The 24,562-nt window shown below is 37.5% G+C and overlaps 1 protein-coding gene across 2 annotated transcripts in view; it reads left to right on the forward strand.

Annotated features, from left to right (window-relative positions):
- The window catches only part of ankrd27 (ankyrin repeat domain 27 (VPS9 domain)), a 51,277-nt gene extending 28,086 nt beyond the window's left edge, over positions 1–23,191 (forward strand). For both annotated transcript variants that reach the window (XM_051883561.1, XM_051883562.1), the window contains 15 exons: positions 891–973; positions 1,130–1,245; positions 1,415–1,507; positions 2,578–2,775; positions 5,283–5,342; positions 6,125–6,244; positions 9,397–9,441; positions 9,564–9,683; positions 11,024–11,221; positions 15,432–15,551; positions 15,960–16,133; positions 18,036–18,132; positions 18,782–18,860; positions 19,390–19,441; positions 21,489–23,191. In XM_051883561.1, coding sequence (XP_051739521.1) covers positions 891–973; positions 1,130–1,245; positions 1,415–1,507; positions 2,578–2,775; positions 5,283–5,342; positions 6,125–6,244; positions 9,397–9,441; positions 9,564–9,683; positions 11,024–11,221; positions 15,432–15,551; positions 15,960–16,133; positions 18,036–18,132; positions 18,782–18,860; positions 19,390–19,441; positions 21,489–21,791 — 1,858 coding nt within the window. In that variant the 3' untranslated portion in view covers positions 21,792–23,191. The remainder of the gene's footprint in view (positions 1–890; positions 974–1,129; positions 1,246–1,414; positions 1,508–2,577; positions 2,776–5,282; positions 5,343–6,124; positions 6,245–9,396; positions 9,442–9,563; positions 9,684–11,023; positions 11,222–15,431; positions 15,552–15,959; positions 16,134–18,035; positions 18,133–18,781; positions 18,861–19,389; positions 19,442–21,488) is intronic.
- Positions 23,192–24,562: the final 1,371 nt, after the last annotated feature.

Here is a 24,562-nt window from a genome sequence, read left to right on the forward strand (position 1 = left end):
ACGGAAGTTCAGAGACAATATTATAAAGATGGCGGCGCGCTTGTTTCTCTGGCGCCATTAGGTCTATAAACCATCCCGAAATACACCGTGACTCTTATTCTGAAATGTCTGCAGTCTGCACTGTAGCAGTAGCAGGCTGCTCATTTAAGTTCAGATGAGGGAGATAAAATATGCATTCTTACAGCCATCTAAAACATACTACCATATAAACATTGTGTAGTAAACATTGTCAGAATTCATTAACATTAGCTTATAAGCAATCGCTTGGCATAAATGTGCGCTATTCATTAATTGCGAAGCAGTCTGAAGTGCTGCTGCGCGAGCCTGTAGAGCTCGCAACAGCGCCGCTTTTTCCCGTGGTTAGATGAGCACGTTACACTTCAAATGTGCTCATCTTCCACACAGGACGGCAGTCCTGACTGGATATCTTCCCAAATCATCCCTCTCTATCATTTTCATCTCTTTTTTATTCGTTGACGAAAATTAGAGTGGATTTTAGTCATAGTTTTAGTCATTCAAAACACATTTTTATTTAGTCATCGTCTTGTTTTCGTCCGTGAAAAAATGTCGTTGACGAAAATTATGACACAAATTATTCGTCAACGAAATTAACACTGCTAGGAAGTTGTGGAAGGTCTCGTTTTTTTAAGTTTCATTAGTACTTGTTCACACATTGGCAATAAAAACGTGATTAATACATGAAAATTATTACATATAGCCCCTTTAACACTGCAATCTTTAATTTTGTTATCAAATTAATTTTGACACAGAAATGACAATATGTTGGGCTGATGACCACCACAAAGTGATGAATGTACTTTGAATCTATTTTCCTCGTGAAGTGTTAAAGTATTGCATTGCTTGTCTTTCTTGTCACTTTCTTGGTTCAGGAGATTAAATGACCCATCCATAGTCACTCCATTCTCTCGGGATGACAGAGGCTATACTCCTCTACATGTTGCTGCTATTTGTGGTGAGGATTGTCTTTGTTGTTTTTGTTTGATTTGTTTTCACATGATAGATCTGGTATTTTATAATGGGGTAGATTTTGTTGTATTTTTGTCATTTTTATTTTAAATGTTGCCACATGAATCTTCAGATTTCACACAGATGTTGTGCTTGTAACCAGGTCAGTCCCTGCTGATTGATTTGCTGGTGTCAAAGGGAGCTGTGGTGAATGCCACGGATTACCATGCGCTCACACCGTTACACTTCTCCTGCCAGAAGGGCTACCAGGGGGTCACGGTCAGAACTTAATCTAGCTTGTGTCAATAATTATGTTGTAGTTACAGAACTGTGTGTTTAGTTCCTAGTATCTTATGTTAGTTTTTATTTTTTTTCATCATATTTCATAAAACTCCTGTACATTGTCCTATATTTGTTGTTTCATTGGTCTTCCTGTTTGCTCTTGTAGCTGCTGCTCTTGGATTATAAGGCAAACACAGATGCTCAGGATAACAATGGAAACACCCCTCTACACCTGGCCTGCATGTATGGACACGAAGATGTAAGACACAGTACATAGTAGTTTTATTATCTTTTAACCCTCTGGTCCTCTTCGTTTAGGGGTCACACTTGGCTCCTTCGCAGTCAAAAATGACAGAAGCCTTGATATGTAACCTTTTTTGTTTTTCAGGAAAACCAATGTAATATATTTTTGCTCAATAATATTTTTTTGATTATTATTTAAAATTTTGAGGGTATTTTATGATACTATGCACTATTTATACAGTTTTTATTAGCTATGTTTCCCCATTGAAAATAATACACAATTTTTTTGTAATATATTTTAAAATTATTTTTCAATTAAAACAGTATTCAATTTAAAATAGAGACAAGGCATTTAAAATTCAGTTTTTTGAAGGTAGATTAGTGCCATCTGGTGGGAGTAAAAAGAGAAAAACTTATGTAATGCCATTGTGTAACCACTAGATTCCTATATAGGTCTATATAATGTGGCTTATAAATTATCTAGCGTTTTTAGACATAAATACTTATTTTTATTAAGTTGTGGATTTGGATTTATACTCAGACATTCTCAAAGACTACCTTTTTCAAGGTTTAGATTTTTTTTGTTAATGTTGATTTGAAGTGTCGGTTTTTGCATTCATTTTACTACAGTCAAACCTGAACACAGAGATCATTTTGTTACACATAACATCAAAATTCAATTAAAATGTAACAAAAATGAACAGGTATGTTTTATCACAGCTTAATAAATCTGGGTCTGATCTGATTTCAACCTCTTATTTGAGTCTTTTGGCTCAATTTTACCATTGTTACAGCCACACCAGTTCATTTGTGTGTATAATAGTGTGTTGTGTATGTGTGTGCCTGTGAGTGTGTGTGTAAGTGAGTGAAGCAAAAAATGTAAAAATTTCAAAACGTAAAATTTTCTGTCATTTTTGACCAAAAAGAACCAGAGATCATATTAAACTGAGCCTTTTAAGCTGTAATAGAAGAAATTATATTAAACTAACTAGTAACTACATTTGTGAACATTTAGTTTTAAAACTGATAGACTGTGTGGTGTATGTAATGTAGGTATTTCATTCTTAATGTAAATGTCTGTCTCAGTGTGTGAAGGCACTGGTGTACTTTGACCTGCACTCCTGTCGACTGAACGTTCAGAATGATAAGGGAGACACGCCGCTCCACATCGCCGCTCGCTGGGGTTACGAGGGCATCATGGAAGTGCTCCTGGAGAATGGAGCATCAACACTCATCCATAACAAAGCCAAGGAGACTCCTTTACACTGTGCCCTCAACTCCAAGGTTAGAATTACGTACAGTCAAAGAATATACACTAACAAGAAGCGACACTCAATAGAACGTTCCATTGAAACACCGGCGCCCAGCAGCGGCCCTGCGTTTCCGCCATTTTGTGGTGAAAGCGAGTCGGCAGTCCACTAGTTTCTATGGCAATATCAGCTGCTTTGTTAAAAAAAACGTACATTAAAGCTGAAATCCAACCTGAATGATGACAACACAGAATAAAATACTATCACTAGTGATCATCAAATTCTTTTAACAGTTTATTTTACACACTGTGTTTAAGTCTTCCACTTTTTTCACAAAACCTTTGCTCTCTAGAAACCCAGTCAGTCTGGGTTAAAATTCTTTAAAAGGCTTATAAACAATGAATTATTAGCAACATATGAAATTAAATTAAGGACATGCATCAGAAAAATTGGGAATGTTGGACAATAAATATATGAATATAACAGCTTGATTTTGCAGTGTTGTCTAATGTCCGTTAAAGCAAAAGTATCCAAAAGTGTGAATTATGCGATAACAGACACAGCAATGCATCATGTATTAGAAGATCATTATGTTTGTAGCGTGATCCATTAAAACGTACAACATAGCCTATTTCAATTCAGACCTAGATACTATTACTATTACTCCACTAGGTCTGAAATATATTGTTTGATGCAAACATAATCATCTTAAATTTATTAATTATTAATTTACTATTAATAAATTTATAACGTTGCATAAAATGGAAATACTTAATCAAGTAAGCTAATCCGTTACCTCAGATAGTTGAATGGTTGGATTCCACAACTAGTAAAATAAAACATATAAGACAATACAACATTTACTGTAGGAGCCATACAATTTACTGATAATTTCATTTGAAAAATGTTCTTTTGCGCTTCTGATTTGGCAGTGAAATTCGCCGATTTTGGGTGCGTAAGACGTGAAGGATTCTATGGTCCAGTTAGTATTTTCACCCCATAATGGCGACCGCGCTACCGGAGTGCCATCTAGTTACCCAAAAAGTATCAAAGTGTTGCCTCTTGAGTTCTAAGCTCTTTGGTACAGTCTAGACCAGCGGTGTGCAGTCCTGCTCCTGGAGGGCTACGATCCAGCAGAGTTTACTTGTAGTCCTAATTAAACACACCTGAACCAGTTAATCAAGGTCTTTAGGATCATTAGAAACTTCCAGGCAGGTGTGTTGGAGCTAAACTCTGCAGTGGCTTTTTGCATGAAGCTAGCTAAGGTTTAGAATTGACAAATCCAACCTGGATTAGATTAGGTTCAGTGATTAACTCTGAAGCGCGTGCATCTGATAGTGTGATGTGCAGCGAACAGCCATTAAAGGATTAGTTCACTCTCAATTGAAAATGACCCCAAGCTTTACTCACCCTCAAGCCATCATAGGTGTATATGACTTTCTTCTTTCTGATGAACACAATCGGAGATGTATTAATAAATATCCTGACGCATCCGAGCTTTATAATGGAAATGAGCTAGGATCAACGAGAATGAGCTGAAGAAAGTGCATCCATCATAAATATAATCCATACGGCTCCGGGGGTTAATAAAGGCTTTCTGAAGCGAAGCGATGCTTTTGTGTAAAAAAATATATCCATATTTAACAAGTTATGAAAAAAACGGAACTGGCGTCGCGTCAGTTAAACTTGTTTCTTAAATTGAATAGGGAAGGCGTAGGACGTAGCATAAGCTTTTTGAACTGTGAGAGTTTTACACTTTCTTTGAATAAGGAAGGCGGATATTTATTAATATATCTCCGATTGTGTTCATCAGAAAGAAGAAAGTCACCTAGGATGGCTTGAGGGTGAGTAAAGCTTGGGGTCATTTTCATTTGAAAGTGAACTAATCTTTAACACAGAGCATGGAGAGAGTCGGTTTGATTCACTTTTCATGAGAGAGCCAGCACAAATCACCTCTCTGTTGAAGATACTAGGTGATTGTTATGAAAAATATTGTGAATTTAAACGCATTTAAATGCTGCTGCTGCAGCAAGAGTTCGAAAAGGCAGCTGAAAGAAAATGTCTGACTATGTCAATGCAAGTGAATTAACTGAATTTAATTCATTTATATAGGTCCACAAAGAGCTCAAAAGAAAACATAAACTTAGTCATTTTAAAAGCTTTATATATTGAAGCTTGTATTTGTATGTATATATTATTAACACTGCTAAACACCAATCCACCTTCCTGAGCCTGAAAAAAACAAAGATTGTTCAAACTAATCTCGAACTTGCCTGGATAGCCAAAAAAAAAAAATAAAATAAACAGTTAAGTGGCCCTCCAGGATCAGGATTGGACTCCCCTGGTCTAGATTGTGTGCCTTGGTTTTGATGGCATCACCTTCAAACATATCTCAGTGGAGCAAAAAGATTGAAGGTGTCTGTGATCATTTAGGTTACTCATCAGCTTGTAACTAGAATTGGTTGTGTAAGTTAACAGAATTATGTTGTTTTACTTTTATCAGAGAGTTTTGTAAATTATGCTGTATTATCTATGTTATAGATTCTGTCATTGTTGGAGCGCAAACAGAATGACTCCAGTAAAAGGGAAAGTGGATTTGAGGTGAGCTTAAAATTGAAACTAATTGTTTAAATGTGTAGTAAAGTTAGTTCTTGTCAGTTGGACGTGTTTCCATTGAGATTTTAAGTTAATATTTCACAAATGTAATGACATGTTCACGTTGTAGCTGACTCAAACCTCTCTTTAGTTGTGATAGTATCTCAGTTTACATCACATTCACACTGGTGTTTTAGGAACTCAATCAAATTAAATCATTGTTATTATTTATTTATTACTATTGTAAGTCCAATTATATTTTAAGTCTAATTATAAAATTTAAGACCGAAATATATTGCTGATGCAAATTACAATTGTACTGTAAAATAAAATAAATTAATATTTGATAATTATAATAATAATACTTTTATTTTATACTATAAGTTACAATAGTAATATCTATGTCTTAAATTCTTGATTTCTTAAACCCTTGAGCTTTTAACATTTTAAATCATCAAGCTTTTATTTTGGTATAATACTGGTAAAATGCTATAATCTCAATTATCGTGCATCCCTTTTTAATTATTTAAATTTCATTCAAAATAATGAATTCTTAGGGTTTCATCATCACAGAAATCCCCTGCAGTTCCCTCACAAACCCCTTTGAGAAACCCCGTTCTAGACATTTCGCCACTCATCCATGTCTCAACCGATGAACCCATTCTGACAGATTTCAAAATGTCTTGAGCAACAGAGAAAGATGTCCAATTGACTAGAAGAAATCTTTACAGGGAAAGTATTTTAGCAGCAGACCTGTTGATCAAATTGTAGTCTCTTTCTTCCTGCAGTCTCCGAGTCGCTCTCCTCAGCCGTCTGATTGCAGCAGTAGACGTTCGTCTATGTCCAGCACATCATCATGGAGTGTTGAGGTCACACCGCCAGAGACCGAACGCACCCGACACAAAGAGGTACTGGCATCGCCATCTGGAGGACACATCTTAGCATTACACTTCTCCAAGATGAGATCATTTTAATGTTCCTTGAGGATCACTTACACTGCTCGGAATAAATGAGCACACCCCATCTGAAACTAATGGGAAACTAAATTCTATTTCTATTACAATTCATGGAAAGATGGCAAAATTGAAATGTATTAAACATATATATATACACATCAATGTCATCAACATCTGTAAAATAGGTAAATTAGCCAATTTTGCTTTAATGAAAGGTTGCAAAAATGAGTACGCCGTTGATTATATTCAACAAACATGTAATATTCTAGTACACCGTATGTTCTCCATATCTTTTTCACATATCTTCTATTGAACTGGTGTGTGACCTCCTTGAGTGCCCTGGTGTGTGATGGGAAGAGTTGCTCAACTCAACCACAGCTGCCCAATAGTGTAATGTTAAGGTGAAATACTCGTCCACTGAAGGATTTCCACTTTGAGAAAATGTCATTGTCAATGTCATGTTGAAAAAGTGCCTAACACAGGGAATAAAGAAAAGGGAGCATATTCTGTGCAAAGATTTTGTATTACATAACAAAATGGTGTGTGAATTTATGACAGCATTGATAAAGCACAACTCCCACTCCTTCAGCACTCATTCACCCCTATATAAGAACTTCACTACCACTGATGCTGTTAGAATGAATGACTTTGGTCTCATGAGACCAGAGTATGGATTACCAGAAGTATATATTTTGTTAAAGGATTAGTCCACTTTGAAATGAAAATTTCCTGATAATTTACTCACCCCCATGGTCATCCAAGATGTTCATGTGTTTCTTTCGACTGAAGAAAGAAAGACATGAACATCTTGGATGGCATGAGGGTGAGTAAATTATCAGGAAATTTTCATTCAGAAGTGAACTAATCCTTTAATATAGGCCTTGGCAAAGACTAAATGAATTTTTTGGCAGAAGCACATCTCCATCGATTATACGGCTGACACCAGGACCCTGGTTTAGGCACGGAGTGACCTAGGTCACAGATATGCGTTTCTGGGCGCCAGTTTGTCCACCTTTCCAATACAGGATCTGTAACAAAAATACTAGCACACATACACAGACACTTAGCTTCTTTAAGGTTGAAGTTGGCTGAACAGAATACTTCCCTAAAACATACTGATAACATGTTCTCAACACCCATCAACATTCAGTCATTTAATATTTAGAAGGATAAATATTGATTAATAACTTGATTATAAATCACTCAAAAGATATATATTGAAGCAGCAGTGAATTCCAGAATTTCTCTACATTTCTACAATATATTACAATCTTAAAGTGAAGGCCTGAGTGTTTCAGGGACTTTGTCACAAGTCCACTCTCTGAGTTTCTGTGTTACTTTTGCTATATTTTTACATTTAAAAACATTGCTTTGGAAAATTAAATCTTTAAGGAACCTTAATATGTCTTTTACGTAAACAGTAAAGAACAATTGCTGAAATTTTTTCAGAGGATGTGTACTTGTTTATGCGGAGTACTGCATAATGTTAATGAAGTTGTTTTTGCACAGAAAAACAGTCATATAATCCCAAAAATGAATGTATTCTGGCCCTGGGTCTGAAATTTTAGGGGGTATATCAGTGAATGGCCACTGTAAATGGCTGACACAATTGCATGAAAAAAATACAGTATCAACAGGCCTCTCGCTGTTGCATGTGAGTATGGGTTTTGAAAACATTATCCATGTTCATAGTTTTCACGTGATGTCAGGCCCACCTGAAGGGCAAAACTAGGCTTTCCTCCATTCCCGGCCAGTCATTTTTACCAGGTTTGTAGAAAGTACTAATGTAGTAAGATAGTGATATTAAAAGACCAAATTCAATAGACACATACTATGTACAGGCAAGCAGATGAACCCAATCTGCAGTTTCTCGTTAAGCGTTATTCCATAGAAAACCATTAAAAAAGAAAACGCTTAACCATTTAGCATGTTGCATTCATATTCTGGGCTCATCTCGCCTGTATATAGTATGCATTTGAATTTAAATTGTACTGTTTTAGTACATTAAGGCAAGTGTTTTTCACGTTAAGTGTTTCAGAATGTCCCGCTGTAATGATTGAAATACTGCAGCTGGTGCTGTATATCAAACACAAGTGGCCAAGACTTGCATTTTGTTCAAATTTTGTTCATTTCTTTGTTTTGTTTTTTCTTCCTTTGAGATAGGAAATTCACAGGCCTGCAGTTCAGTGGATGTTTTGCCCTCCAGGTCTCCGTGCCAGTCACATGACTAAAAACTATGAATAAAACCATCATTTACAGACAAAGCATAATGAAATTGTTAACTTACAGTTTGTGATGTAGATGTCCAAAACAGTTGGATTCTTTTCTTTCAGTAAAAGTTTCGAATTGTGCCTCGTTTACAAAGTAGTTTGCAGTCAAATGGTCTGAACAAACATATCCTCTGACACAATCTGAGTGGAGGTTTATTAAAAATGAACCATCTTCCTGTTTCTGAAGACAATACAGACACAAACACACTGTTTAAACCGGACACGTCAAGCAAACATTTCTTTACTCTTCCATTTGTCCTGTTGTCAGGAGTAGCTCATGCATATGTCAGAAATTGAACGGGCATGTGGTGACAGTTACTGAAAGCCAGTGGGCGGGGTATATGGTGTGATGAAGTAAAGTATTTGTCAATGTCTTGCTCTAGAGGCAGTCATATGCAAATATATTTGCCTGTGTGACATCACAGATCCCACAATATCTAAACAAGCCATTTTTGGAGCTTGTTTAAATAAATTCTCGGCTTGTACAGAAGATGTTGTTTTAAACTATGTAATGATGTTTTAATGGTACAAAGACCTCCTACTGTACATGACAAAAGATCAAGGTAAATTTGATTTCCCCTTCAAGCACCAAAAATTATCGCAAATGCAAAGTTGTGAAAATTATGTAAAGTCAATGCTTGATGGATGCATCAGAGTATTAGAGAGGGTAAGTGAAAGAAAATGTGGGTGTGTAATTTATAATGGGAATTTGACTGTTGAAAAAAAGCATGCATCATTACTTAACTATCAATGTGTTTGTGGAGAATTTTTTTTGTAAATTTTACTCATGTAACCCTGTTATTATGCCTTTTCTGTCTTGTTTTTGATGAACAGGTGGAGAAGTTGTTGAGAGCTGTGGCTGATGGAGATGTGGAGATGGTGAGCTCATTTCGGGTCACATAAACCTTGCCAAAGTGGAGTCTTGCTATAATCTTGCTTTATTAATGATAATAACAGTTCAGCACAGAATGGCAGTATGTGTGTCTGTGTGTGTATATTAGGTGCGTTATCTTTTGGAATGGTTGGATGAGGAGCCAGAAGAAGAGGAAGTTACAGTGCCAGTTAAGACAGAGCTGTGCCATCCTCTGTGCCAGTGCTCCAGCTGTGAACCTACACAGAAGGTCTGGACACACACTCATGCACCTGAACATCAGACAAATATATATATATATATATATATATATATATATATTTAAATGAATTATTTGATGCAATGCGCACTTATCGTGTAAATGCATGTTTTTACCTAAGTTTTTTATACTGTAAACAGTATAAAACAGTAGTTAGACACCTGATATAAAGGGTAACCCCTTTACGCGAGCGGAGCGACACACAGAACCCGTTATAATCAGTGACTCAAGACTCAGGATCTATTGAAGAGAACTTATGCGATGCAGAAACTCTTACAAAGCTAAAAACGCACACTAATTTTTGACCCATTAATGTATCTCTGACTGTATGCGATATCACAGTTTGCAGCGTCTGTCATAGGAAATCAGAGCGTGCTGCTGTGAATAATTCAGTGAGACATTTCTCATAGGATAAGGACACGCAGTCTCATGAATAATTATATGACTCAGTCAGTGATGCTGAATTTAAATCTGGAAGATGAAAATACCACAAAAAAGCTTGAAATGAACTAGTTTCCTCCTACAATTAAAACTAACGGATGGTAACATTGTCTTTTGTGCAACACACGTATCTCTGTTAAAATTTCCCTTAAATGATCCTTTAAAGGGTTAGTTCACCCAAAAATGGAAATTCTGTCATTAATGAAGAACAAATGAAAATCTTTTTAATGAAATCGGAGATTTTTCTGTCCCTCCATTGACAGTCTACGCAACTACCACTTTCAAGCCCTGGAAAGGTAGTAAAGACATCATTAAAGTAATCCATGTGACTTCATTTGTTTAACTTCAATTTTATGAAGTGTGCTTTGCGGGAGGGGAAAAAAACATAATTTACCACTTTATTTACAAAATATTAATCTCCCACAACGTCTGCTCTCACATCAACACAACACGCATGTGTTGTGGTGCTCTCGTGAACATGCGTTTGAGATTAATATTTTGTAAATACAGCTGTAAATTGTTTTTTTGTTCTTTTGTTGTTTTGCACGAACAAAGCATTTGCGTAGCTTAATAAAATTGAGGTTAAACAAATGGAGTCACATGGAGTGGTAGTTGCGTAGACTGTCAATGGAGGGACAGAAAGATCTCAGATTTCATTAAAAAGATTTTAATTTGTGTTCTGAAGATGAACAAAGGACTTAGGGGTTTGGAACAACATGAGGGTGAGTAATTAATAACAGAAATGACATTTTTGGGTGAACTGACCCTTTAAGATTAGCACCCAGGCAGTCCATTTCTGATATAAACAAAAGTAGGTTACTATTGCAAGACGATGAAATTAACTGAGAAACACTGTGTGCTAACTGAACTTGGAGTCTGTGTGTGTTCAGAAAGCAGCCCATCTGCAGCCGGTTGGTCTCGGTGTGAACAGCAGCAGTGCCGACGGCTTCACACCGCTCCATGTGGCAGCGCTGCACGGGCACACGGCTCTGGTGTCTCTCTTCACACACCACAGTGCCAACATCAACGCCCGCAACAACCAGAGCGCCACTCCACTTCACCTGGCCTGCCAGAACAGCCACATACAGGTGGGCACATCCTGACCAATCACAGATCACCTCTCTTACAGATCAACAGTACTGCTCTGAAAAGCGTCGGCAAACAGTTTGGATTTAACAAGTAGTTTTTGTGTGTACGTGCCATTTTGCAGTGTAAATGATTAAAAGAGTATGTTAAAGGATTAGTTCACTTCTAAATGAAAATTTCTTGATAATTTACTCACCCCCATGTCACCCAAGATGTTTATGTCTTTCTTTCTTTAGTAGAAAAGAAATGAAGGTTTTTGAGGAAACATTCCAGGATTTTTCTCCATATAGTGGACTTCACTGGGGTTCAACGGGTTGAAGGTCCAAATGTCAGTTTCAGTGCAGCATCAAAGAGCTCTACATGATCCCAGACGAGGAATAAGAGTCTTATCTAGAGAAACAATCAGTCATTTTCTAAAAAAAATAAAATTTATGTACTTTTTAACCACAAATGCTCATCTTGCACTGCTCTGCGATGAGCCGCGCATTACGTAATCACGTTAGAAAGGTCATGTGTGACGTAGGCGGAAGTACCGATCCAGTGTCTACAAAGCGAACGTGCAAAGACTAAGTCAAACGGCCTTTACAAAAAAAAGATAAAACAACAATATCGGATGATTTTGAAGTTGGAGGAGAAAATGAGTCATAATATGTAATATAATATAAAAATTATATTACTATATTTAAATTAATTTTAAGTTATTTAAAAAAAAGCCCCCCTGGAGGATCACTGGCCTACATAGTCGTTACGCTATACCACATCGTCCTCCGCTGGATGTATAATGAGCAGTGTAGGGGAATTTTACAGTTAAAGACCCAAAAGACCAGATATGATAAATAAAGACCCGGAGTCAGAGTTTAAAAAAGTAAATTGAAGAAAATGTTACTGAAGAATAGTTTGCAGTTTCATCAGCAGAAGCCAGCTTTAAGTCTCACAAAAAGTTCGTAGGCCGCTCTGCGTACATTCACATTTCCACAACAATTATACTCTAACAGAGTCCACTAAATACATCATTACTTCAGGTTAAACGATTCTGATTGGCTAAGAAAAATAGACAAAATTAGTAATCTTCCACACATGGACAGATAGTCAGAAGCATATCTCCATTCGTCAGGATGCTGGCAATCGGTCCCTGAACTTAGGCACAGGATGTCCTGTTAAGTCATGAAAAGGTGTCTGCAGGTCTCAAGCAGAGTGCCAGTTGTCCACCAGTACCAATACAGGATCTGCACAGAACACTTAACGCACATACACAGATACACATGATTCACAGCTTCTTCAAGGTTGAAGTTGGTCCAGGCCCAAGTTTCTCAAAACATACTGCTAAGTTGTACTTCTCTCAGTGAGAGGTACAGACAATATACATCATTATTCTCTAGTGTTTGAAGATGAAAAGGAAAATAAATGCTTTAACATAAGTTGAAGAAGTCATTCAAATAATTTAATATTTAGAAAGATAAATGTTGATTAATAACTTGATTATAAATCACTCAAAATATATGTATTTAAGCGGCAGTGGATTCCAGAATCCACCCCCTTCAGTAGCAATAAACAAAAGTAGTGTAACGCATTACAATTCAGAGACAGTAATATTGTAGTGTAACTACACTGTGTTCCAAATTATGGAAACCCTACTTAAAGAGGTTGTTCCACATTATTAAGCAAGTCACAGTTCTCATGCAATATGGGGAGGAAGAAAGATCTTTCTGAAGATGAAAAGCATGAAATGGTGCAATGTTGTGCAAAAGGCATGAAAGCAACTAATGTGTGAAAAGTGAATGCAGATTATCGAACTATCATAAGATTTGTGAGTGATTTAGAGCACAGCAGAACTCTGTTAGATAAAGGCTTATTAAGGAAAGAATTAATTGTATTAAAAGGGCAGCTATAAAAAAAAAAAAAGCCAGTGTTGAGCAGAAAACAAGTATTTGAAGCTGCTGGTGTCTCTGGAGTCTCAAGAAGCTCTCCATGCAGGCTGGCAGTTCTGCGTAAAGATGCATTTCAGCCACCACTAACCAAACCTCACAAAGAGAAACATTTACAGTGGGTTTAGAAATACATGAAGACTCATTTTTAAATAGTTTTATTCACTGACTAATGCCGTACTACAATGGATGGTCTAGATGGATGGATTTCTGGATGGTTGGTGAATGGCTACCACGTTCCAACAAGACTGTGACGTCAGCAGGGAGCTGGCGGGTGATGATTTGGGCTGGAATATTGGGAAGTGAGATGGAAGGTCCCTTTAGGGTCTCTGAGGGTATTAAAATGACTTTTGCAAGATATGTGGAGTTCATAACTGGCCATTTTCAGCTATGGTATAAAAAGGAGGATAGTGCCTTCTGAAATACAATGCACTATGCACTATCCCATGCTGCAAAAAAACACCACAGCAATAAAACTGTATGAAAATGTATTTCTACACCCACTGTAAATGTTTATGGTGTAAATGGTTAGTGGTGGCTAAAACGCAATTTTATACATAACTGCCAGCCTGCATGGAGAGGTTCTCAAGACTCCAGAGAAACCAGCAGCTTCAAATGCCTGTTTGCTGCTCAACACTGGCTTTTTTATAGCTGCCCTTTTAATACAATTAAGTTGTTTGACAGAAAATTTACATAATAAGCCTTTATCTGACCGAGTTCTGCTGTGCTCTAAATCACTCACAAATCTTATGATAGTTCAATCATCTGCATTCAGTTTTCACACAATATTAGTTGTTTTCATGCCTTTTGCACAACATTGGACCATTTCATGATTTTCATCTTCAGAAAGATCTTTCATATCATATTGCATGAGATCTGTGACTTGCTTAATAATGTGGAACGACCCCTAAGTAGGGTTTCCTAAGTACCTGGCAAATTATTTTGTCTGAGATTGATACCAGTTATCTAAAAAGACATGGATAAATAAACAAACAAACACTTTCTTAGAAAAACTAAAATCTGAATGTTTATTGTACTGAAATTCTACTGATATGTCACTTGCATAATAATTTGAAACACAGTGTAGTAATATATAATGTATTACATTTTGGAAGTAACTTGCCCAACTCTGATAATATTTTTCAATCTAATCAAATGCAGATTAATAAAATGCCTTCATTTTTCTTATTCCAGTTTCAATATCCAGTTTCACTCATATCAGACTGTAAGAACTGAGGTTGTCAAGTAGGCCTGTCACGATAACTACTTTTTGTTGTGCGATATATTGCCCCAGAAATAATTGCGATATGCGATATTATTGTCATATTAAGACCATTTTATGCCACTGAATATATAATCATAACAGCATAATAATGCAAGTAGCCCTACACACTTTCAAATGACAATGAACTTAACTCTTAAGAATATTTAGATACTGGAATTGAGGCGTCAAAAATATAATAATGTTGAATAAATAATAAATAAACCTTTGCTAAATAACAAGCAGAAAAAAACACTTGCAAATGCACAAAAGGCACTTATATGGAGATTTTCCATCTATAGGTTTTTCCCTGACCTTATTTTCTCAGTAAAGTAAGAGTGCACGCTTTTGTCAGATGTCCATATGAACAAAGACACAGATTTAGCAGTCAGGTATGGCCTGTTGAGGTATCTGTTTTTCTAGAGGCGTGTTTGAAAAACTTCTTTTAACTTTAGCGCCGCGTCATGCACAAGATGCTGCAAAAGACGAGAGTCCGACAGTCAAACAAACACGTTTCCATGGAAAAACAGCGCTGTGGAATGCAAAAACGCATTCTCTATGAAAACAAACTAGACACTCGTGACTGCCGCGTCCTGTGTGAAACTAGCTGTGAGCGTGCACCATTTCGCGCTGTCATGTTTATATTTGCACCAGTGGATTGCGGAAACTGAGTGCATTTGCACTTATTCTTCCAAACTGTCTGTAGTTGTCAGGAAAACACTATGATGACTCGAATGGCACATTTTTCCGCCTGTCGATGTCAGCTCTGTATGAAGGAGCTGCCTGAACCCCGCTTTCGCCTTGGAGAGATGACAAGCAGCACGATCAGCAAAATGTCGGTGACATTTATTTTTGTGTAAATATAATGGGCAATATATTGCATCACCAAAAATTGTCATGTCCATATATCGTGCGATAAGTCGATATATCGACTATCACGACAGGCCTATTGTCAAGCTTCAAAAAGGATGCAAAAGTACCATAAAAGTGTAATGTGTGTGTGTGTGTGTGTGTGTGTTGTTCCAGGTGGTGTCTGCTCTATTGGAGTGTAATGCCAAACTGAATAAGAAGGATCATTATGGAAATACAGCGCTGATTCATGCTTGTCTAAAGGGAAATCTGGAGATAGCCACTGTCTTGCTGGAGGTACTCTATTCATATGTATATTCTGAGATTCTCTATTGATATATATGATTCTGATTCTGAGCTTAGTTTTAACAGCAGATGGCGCTCTAGGCTAGTTTTTAACCGCACACTCAAATGCTCATGAAGAAGAGCGCTTGTGCGTTTGGCTTAGTCTGAGAATGTACTTGGATCACGTATCGAGAATCGATGTATTGTCCCAGCCCTAATATATATATATAATCAGATTTATATCATATTATATCACTAATAATATGGGTCTAATCTACAGAAATATAATTTTTGTTATGTATTATAATATATTACTATACATTGTCATGTTTTTTTTTTTTTTTTATTACTTGCATAACTAATGAATTGTTGTTGTACTCTGCAAATGAATGCTTCTTGAACACCCTTGCTGTCCATCAGAGCGGTGCGCTGGTGAATCTGGCTAATAACCACGGTAACACTGGGCTGCATGAGGCGGTGAGGGGGGGACACATCCAGCTGGTGGAGCTGCTTCTGCACAGGGGGGCTTTGGTGCACCTGCGCAACAAGAGACAGAGGACCGCCCTCGACTGCGCTCATGAGACTGCTGGAAAGGTGTGTGTTTATTCATTTATTTTTGCAATTCTCGGAAAATGAAAAATAAAAACTTTCCTAAACAGTAATTAGTTAAAAGATGCACTACATTTTGAAAGAAAAACATTTTTAGGGGCATATATTAGTAAATTCAACTTTTGTTATAAATTATTATTATTATTATTATTATTATTATTATTATTATCAGGGTTGATAATAGCTTTGATCTCCTGGGTGGAGTGAGATTTTGATGACATTTGAGGTTGTGAAAATACAACAACTCATTTTTTAATTTCATCTTAAATTGCCCCATTATGCTATTTTAAATGTTCTTAATTTTGTTTTAGAGTCTCCTACAATAGATGCATTAAAAGTTCAAAAATCGCTTTAATTTGCTCATAATATACATTGCAGCATCACCTTATTTCTCAAAGAGTCTGAAAACGGTTCGTTTGAAGATTCAGTCTAAACCTTCCTTTCCGAGAGCCTGCTCTGCTCTGATTAGTCAGACAGCCCAGTCTGGTGTGATTGGTGATTTCAGTGTTTTCTTTAAAAAAAGACCAATATTAGGTCTGTATTCCAAAGCATTAAGGAATTAAAACCATTATATATATCTATAAATCAAAACGCTGGCTGACAGTTAACAGGTTAAAGTTATTGTCACACAAGACACTTCCTTTTTTTTTTTTTTTTTGGAAATGTCGTCAAGTCAAGTCAAGTCAACTTTATTTATATAGCGCTTTTAACAATGCAGATTGTGTCAAAGTGATAACTTGTATATAATTTTGGCTGCACAGCAGCTCTTTAAGAAAATGGTGTCATTATCCATCTTAAGTAAATTCAGTATTGATTCATTCTGATGTAAGAATCAATAGTTATTAATTTAGTTAATTTGTCTATATCATCACTGGAGTAAACAGTGATGTCATCATCCAGCTCAGTTCAGTTTGCATACAATGCAGGCAGATCAAAACACTGTTGAATATCAAATGTCAAGTGTCCCCAACTAAGCAAGCCAAAGGCGACAGCGGCAGCAGACATCAGGTGGCAAACAGGTGTTAAAATGGAGAAAAAAACCTTGGGAGAAACCAGGCTTAGTCGGGGGCCAGTTCTCCTCTGGCCAACAGCGAACAGTGCTTTATGATAGCTGCCTGAATCATAATAAGTCCGATGGGATCGCAACAGTCAAAGTATTTATTCCAGTTCCATCCAGTTGAGGATTGTATTCATCATGCCGGTATGGACGGTTTGTTGAGGAACTGTGCCACTGGCTGTCGTGTCGATGAGGCTTTCAGAGTGGATGATCTAGTTGACTCAATCTCTGCTCTGTTGTGGTCGTGTCAAGGTGCAGGTCCTCGATCTCACGTGGATATGGCCCAGATCCGGCTGACTACGGTAAACCTCGGGATAAACCGAGTATATTATATTAGCGTAGATGCCATTCTTCTTCTGATGTAACGAGTACATCTGGTGTTATAGGAAGTGTTTCCGGTTCCGGCTGACCTAATTTATGCAGCCCAACAATCCTTTTCGGATTTGAAAATATAAATTGATAATGTGTTATGTGTATGCCAGGTTAAAGAGATGCGTTTTTAGTCTAGATTTAAACTGACAGAGTGTGTCTGTTTCCCGAACAATGCTAGGAAGATTGTTCCAGAGTTTAGGTGCCAAATAGGAGAAGGATCTACTGCCTGCGGTTGATTTTTAATATTCTAGGTATTCAAATGCATGATGTTTACTACCTAATATTACTTGAGGGGTACCAGCCAGTGGGTGATAGCTTGAGACAGAGCATAAATGTGTGAGTGTTGGCAACTCTGTTATTATTATACATTGATAGCCCTATTTTAGATATTTCTTTCACACAATGCAAATCGTGTCACTGGAAATAAATGTTTCATCAGTATGTGTATGCTTCTGCAGAACACAGAGATTCAGAGACTCCTGCAGAAAGCCTGTGCTGATGCCCCGGATGTCCGTCTGGTCAAACCACACTCCAGAGGACCAGAGGGCATTGTGGGTAAGAATCCGAGAAATATATTTGTACTGTTTTATTTAATCTCCAGAAATGCTGTAGTAGGCTGTGATGTACAATAGGGCTGGGACAATAAATTGATGCATCCTGAATCTAGAAATGATTCCGGATCGATTCTGAGATTTGCCGAATGTATCGTGATTCTCTCTCGAATCGATTCTGAGCTTAGTTTTTAACAGTAGATGGTACTGCATGCTTTAGAAACACCCGTACTCTGCTTGCTTCCAATTCCTGACACACACCACTTAAACCTAAAGTAATCATTCATAAAGTTCAAAAAGGTTGAAGTGAATCAGAAGGGTGTTTGCAGTGAGCTGTATTTACATTAATTTTGCATCATAAAAGCATTCTGAGGTGCAAATACATTCTCAGACTCAGCCGAACACACGAGTGCTCTTCTTCATGAGCATTTGAGCATGCTGTTAAAAACTACCCCAGAGTGCCATCTGCTGTTAAACGATTCGAGAGAGAATCACGATGCATTAAAAAAATTAACAAATCGAGATTAATCGATTAAAAAAATGTATTGTCCCAGCCCTAATGTGTAACATAGTAAGTGTTAAATGACATACATAGAGTTCAGTTTAATTACATCACTTGAATTCATAATGCATCTCATGATCATCTCCAACAGGAAACTCAATAGTGCAAAGAGTGAAACGACGTGAGAGTCCCAACAGTGGCAGACGAGACATAGACCACACCAAACAAAGGTACATTTACTATCAATTAATGGCTTGTTTAGACATAACATTGTGAAATATACATACACTACTGTTCAAAATATTTTTGAAAGAAGTCTCTTTTCACCAAGGCTTCATCTATTTGATCAAAAATACAGTAAAAACTATAATATTGTGAAATAGCTGTTTTCTGTGTGAATATATAGTAAACTGTAATTTATTCCTGTGATCAAAGCTGGATTTTCAGCATCATTACTCCAGTCTTCAGTGTCACATGATCCTTCAGAAAGCATTCTAATATCTAATATTATTTTAAGGATTCTTTGAGGAATAGAAAGTTTAAAAAAAAACAGCATTTATGTGAAATAGAAAATCTTTTGTAAACTTATAATTGTCTTTACTGTCGCTTTTGAACAATTGAATGCATCCTTGCTGAATTAAAGGATTAAATTCTTAAAAATCTTAAAAGATCCCCATTGTGATTATTCACTTGCTGACTAGATTAAATTCTCCTCAATATCATTTCAAGCTGTTTATGAGAAGCTTTTGCTCTTGACAGGAGTCAGAAGAGGATTGATAGAGCAGCAACCACCTCAGCAGTGGCAGACCAGGTCTGTTCTCCTCATTCACACAAATTACTCTTCACACTGTCTTCAGTAAAATTATTTTGTATTCTATCTTGCAGAAGAAGATAATAGTCATCATGCATTTTTAGATATTATTATTATTATTATTATTCACCATAATCATTTATATAATAAAATGTATTTAAAAATGATTTGGTCTACCTCATGCTATTTTAAAGGTTCCTAATTGTGTTTTAGAGTCTCCTATAATACGTTTACATGTATCCAAGGTCCGAAAACACTTCTCATAATATACATTGCAGCACCAGCTCTTTTCTCACAATAGCTGCTTCTCAATTCAGTGGCTGCATCCTTCGAGGGCCAAATACATCACAGCAGTTCGAAGTCTCAGTTCGAAGGCTCCTTCAGATGCGGCCTACAAATGCGTCGTCCTTTTCCTGGGCTGCGAAGGATAGAACGAGTTGATCCTTTGCAGCCTAGCCTAGGGGTGGGCTATATACTGGTAGATGGGGTGACTACAGGTGAAAATTAGCTTTTAGCTAAATCCGGTACAATGCATGGAATGGAAACATTTATGTTAAAAATTGTACATGGTCCCTTTACAAATAAATAAAGTTAAGTAAGTAAGACACGATTTGCTAGGCGACAAAAACAGTCCTCCGTAGGCTAGACCGTCCCATTTAGCAACGCTCGGTCTGACCTTCGTGGACTTCGTAGGATGCAGCCTCTGAATTGGGACACAGCTAGGGTCTTATACACCCGGTGCAATGTGTGTGACGCAAGTGTTTTTTGCTAGTTTCAGCCCAACGCAGTTATCATTTTCACGTCCTGTGCCACGTTGTTTAAATAGCAAATGCACTCGCACCCATCTGTTCGCCCATGGGCGTGCTGGTCTGAAAACAAGTTGTTCAGGAGCATTGTTGGCGTGTTGCTATTTTGAGGCAACTGAAAACGAACTGGCTTTTAAAGGGAATGGGAGATGAGACTCTGATTGGTTTATTGCATGTTACACCCAAAACACACCCATGACTCATTAAGAGAATAGGGACAACCCTTTTGGACCATGTACCGGGGGCGCCGACCATTTTTTCCGTCATTAATCTAGCAAAAGTGGATTCGGACGTGCACTTGCGCCATGTGCTTCAGACCATGTGCTAAGATCAGGAGTGTCAAACTCATTTTAGGTTGAGGGCCGGATGGGAAAAAATATAACCATGTGCGGGCCGAATTTTTTTTTTTTTTTTTTTTTTATAAACCTTCGTGAGCTGACAGTTACATTAATATTAACCATACAAACTACACATGAGAGAAAAACACACTGCTCTTTGAAAACTGCACTTGTTTTTACTGTGAAAAGACTTTATTAGATTTTTAAAATAATGTTTTATTTAATATTTTTTTTTATTATTGATTTTTTTTTTTTTTTTTTTTTTTTTTTTTTTTTTGGAGCAAATTTGATTCCGGTTTCTTTTCTTTCTTTATTTTCTTTATTTGTTCTATAACAGGCCAAAATGGCCTTAAACAAAATACGTGTAGCCATTTGGTATATAGGCACCACTGCATTGAGCATGAGCAGTTGTTTTTGATTTAAATTAGATTGTATAATTTCAAGATTTACAGAAAAAAAACAGCATGGTCTGACTTTACAGCTTTGTGGAATTATGCTACATAAGACATGCACAAAACAACTAGATGGACTGAATGAAAATGCAAATTCACTCTCTAACAGTAGGTGGCACTTGTGGAACAGCAGCGATATAGCATTTCCTTGGTTACCACTGTACACAAAGCAGCACTGCGCTTATAAAATAGGCTACTTATACGGAGATCGAAACTTTTCTAAAGACAGTTACATTCATATAAAACCCAATTCAATATTTATTTTTCTTCCTATATTTCACAAACAGTGAGCTTAGCCTGGTACAGCATTTGCTCTGCTGGCGCGTCTGTGTTCTTCTCTTTGCGGAAATATCTGAAAAAAATATATATAATAAGGGCATTTTAAATAGCAAGGTTTTGTCTGTCTTTTTTTTAATGCTAACATGACTCCTGATTCAACGGTTCATCACAGACTCCAGACAGTCAGAGTGACAGACGGAGACTGACGAGAGGAGAAACGGTGGACAGCAGCGGCCCGTTCTGCCACCCACAGTCGCCCCACAGCCAGTCCAGGAGCCTGACCCGCTGCCACACCATCAGCCAGGACCTGACACAGCACTCGCTGCACACCCCACAGGACCCCGAACCCTCAGCCAGCCCTCCACAGGTCAACGGTGACTCTGCAGTGGCAATGGATGTGGAGGAGGAAGACGCCCAGTCCAGAGGAAGCCATGTGGACCCTGCTGCCACAGAAATGGACAGTGTTGTGTTGTGATGCCCCTGATGTCAAACAACTGCTTAATGGACTAAATATAAATCGCTCATAGTAAATCTGTTCCGCCACCCCGTCCTGGTCTGTATTGTGTTTGAGTGTTGAAGTAACTGATTGACCTGACAATGCAAGAACTATGGTTTCCAAGGTGAACATGTTTCCTCATGCCTTTGGTTTATGAGATGGTTAAAAAAAAAACTGTTTTAGAGGTTTTAAGAGTCTGTATGTGGAAAACACAAAGTGCTCCATAGCAAGAAGAGGAAGTTGCTTTTTTAATTCCACTTACAAATGTTGCTCTTAAATCACAATATATAAGAACGGTGTTTTGCATGTGTCAACACTGAAGGGTGAAATGACAAAAACAGCAATGAAAAGTATAAGGCAGGAACCAGCTTTAGTGAATATTTCGGATGTGTGAAGAAACTTTCGTATTTTATAACATGTAGGTTAAAGGGAGACATTTAGAATAACCTGTACAGAAAGAATGTGGAAGGTTTTTTTGTTTTGTTTTTAAACTAGCACTTAATTTTCTTTCAGAATGTCACAATATAAAAGGGATAATTAAGGATAAAATGATGTAGCAAGATTTTAGTTTGTTCTTTACAAAACTGTGTTTCTTTTTCTTTAATCATATTTACATTTGCTAAACATCTCTGTTTGTAGGTGACTTTACTAATGGTGACTTTTTTCACATGATTAGATGCTGTTACAATGGGTAGTTAATAGTGTATTTTTTCTTTTCTTTTAATGTCTTCCCTTTTTCCTGTTTTGATTACTTCCATTGGTCTTTTATGGTATGAATCTCTATAAACTCTGTCCCTCAAACAAAACAATTCATTACTCTGATATTAAAGCTGATAAATCACTTTTAATAATAATGCAGAGAAATTATATTTGGTTTGTGGATTTTTTTTTTTTTTTTTTTATCACAAGGTGAGAATGTTGCATTTGTACAAGTGAAGACTTCCTGCAGAATAAATGTGATCTGGGTTCAGCAGGGGCAGTATTCTGGACCACGGCCCTATTTAAATCATGCACTTTATTCCCTTGCAAGGTTACTGTGTTTGTTTGGTTTACCAATATGACTGCAGTTTACTAACAACACATTTTGAGTGACAGGCATAAGTGCATTTTCTACTGAAAGAGTGTGTTGGCAAGGTTAGGATTAATGCTGGACAGGAAGTAATTAAATATCTTCACATAAATTGACCATGAAATAAAAACAGCTGGTTTGTGATCAAATGTCACGTGTCTTTGAATGTAAGGGTTCTTTGTGGCAATCTAAAGAACTAGAGAGCAATTATTTTTGTATGATTTTTTTTTCTGTAACAATGCAGTAAATGTGCCTTATTTAATTTGTGCCAACATAATGTAATAAAACCATATAACAAGAAACAAAATAATTTTGTTAATTTATTGGTGACGTCAACAGAATCTGCATACTCTAACAGCCATATGTATATACACTATATTGCCAAAAGTTTTGGGACACCTGCCTTTGCGTGCACATGGACTTTAATGACATCCCATTCTTAATCCGTAGGGTTTAATATGGAGTTGGCCCACCCTTTGCAGCTAAAACAGCCTCAACTCTTCTGGGAAGGCTTTCCACAGGGTTTAGGAGTGTGTTTATGGGAATGTTTGACTATTCTTCTAGAAGCGCATTTGTGAGGTCAGGCAGTGATGTTGGCGGGAAGGCCTGGCTCGCAATCTCCGCTCTAATTCATCCCAAAGGTGTTCTATCGGATTGAGGTCAGGACTCTGTGCAGGACAGTCAAGTTCCTCCACACCAAACTCGCTCATCCACGTGTTTATGGACCTTGATTTGTGCACTGGTGCGCAGTCACATTGGAACAGGAAGGGGCCATTCCCAAACTGTTCCCACAAAGTTGGGAGTATGAAATTGTCCAAAATGTCTTGGTATGCTGAAGCATTAAGAGTTCCTTTCACTGGAACTAAGGAGCCAAGCCCAACCCCTGAAAAACAACCCCACACCATAATCCCCCCTCCACCAAACTTTACACTTGACACAATGCAGTCAGGCAAGTACTGTTCTCCTGGCAACCGCCAAACCCAGACTCGTCCATCGGATTGACAGACAGAGAAGCGTGATTCATCACTCCAAAGAACACGTCTCCACTGCTCTAGAGTCCAGTGGCGGCGTGCTTTACACCACTGCATCCGACGCTTTGCATTGTACTTGGTGATGTAAGGCTTGGATGCAGCTGCTCGGCCATGGAAACCCATTCCATGAAGCTCTCTACGCACTGTTCTTGAGCTAATCTGAAGGCCACAGGAAGTTTGGAGGTCTGTAGCTATTGACTCTGCAGAAAGTTGGCGACTTCTGCGCACTGTGAGCCTTAGCACGCGCTGACTCCGCTCTGTGATTTTACGTGGCCTACCACTTCATGGCTGAGTTGCTGTTGTTCCCAATTACTTCCACTTTGTTATGATACCACTAACAGTTGATGTGGAATATTTAGTAGTGAGGAAATTTCAGGAATGGACTTATTGCACAGGTGGCAACCTATCACGATACCACGCTTGAATTCACTGAACTCCTGAGAGCGACCCATTCTTTCACAAATGTTAGTAGAAGCAGTCTGCATGCCTAGGTGCTTAATTTTATACACCTGTGGTCATGGACGTGATTGGAACACCTGAATTCAATGATTTGGAGGGGTGTCCCAATACTTTTGGCAATATTGTGTGTATATATATAATCTTCTCTATAATTTTCTTTTTTTTTTTTTTGGTCATAAAATCTACAGTGT

Source organism: Ctenopharyngodon idella, chromosome 24 (assembly GCF_019924925.1).
Source record: "Ctenopharyngodon idella isolate HZGC_01 chromosome 24, HZGC01, whole genome shotgun sequence".
In the NCBI taxonomy this organism is placed as follows: domain Eukaryota; kingdom Metazoa; phylum Chordata; class Actinopteri; order Cypriniformes; family Xenocyprididae; genus Ctenopharyngodon; species Ctenopharyngodon idella.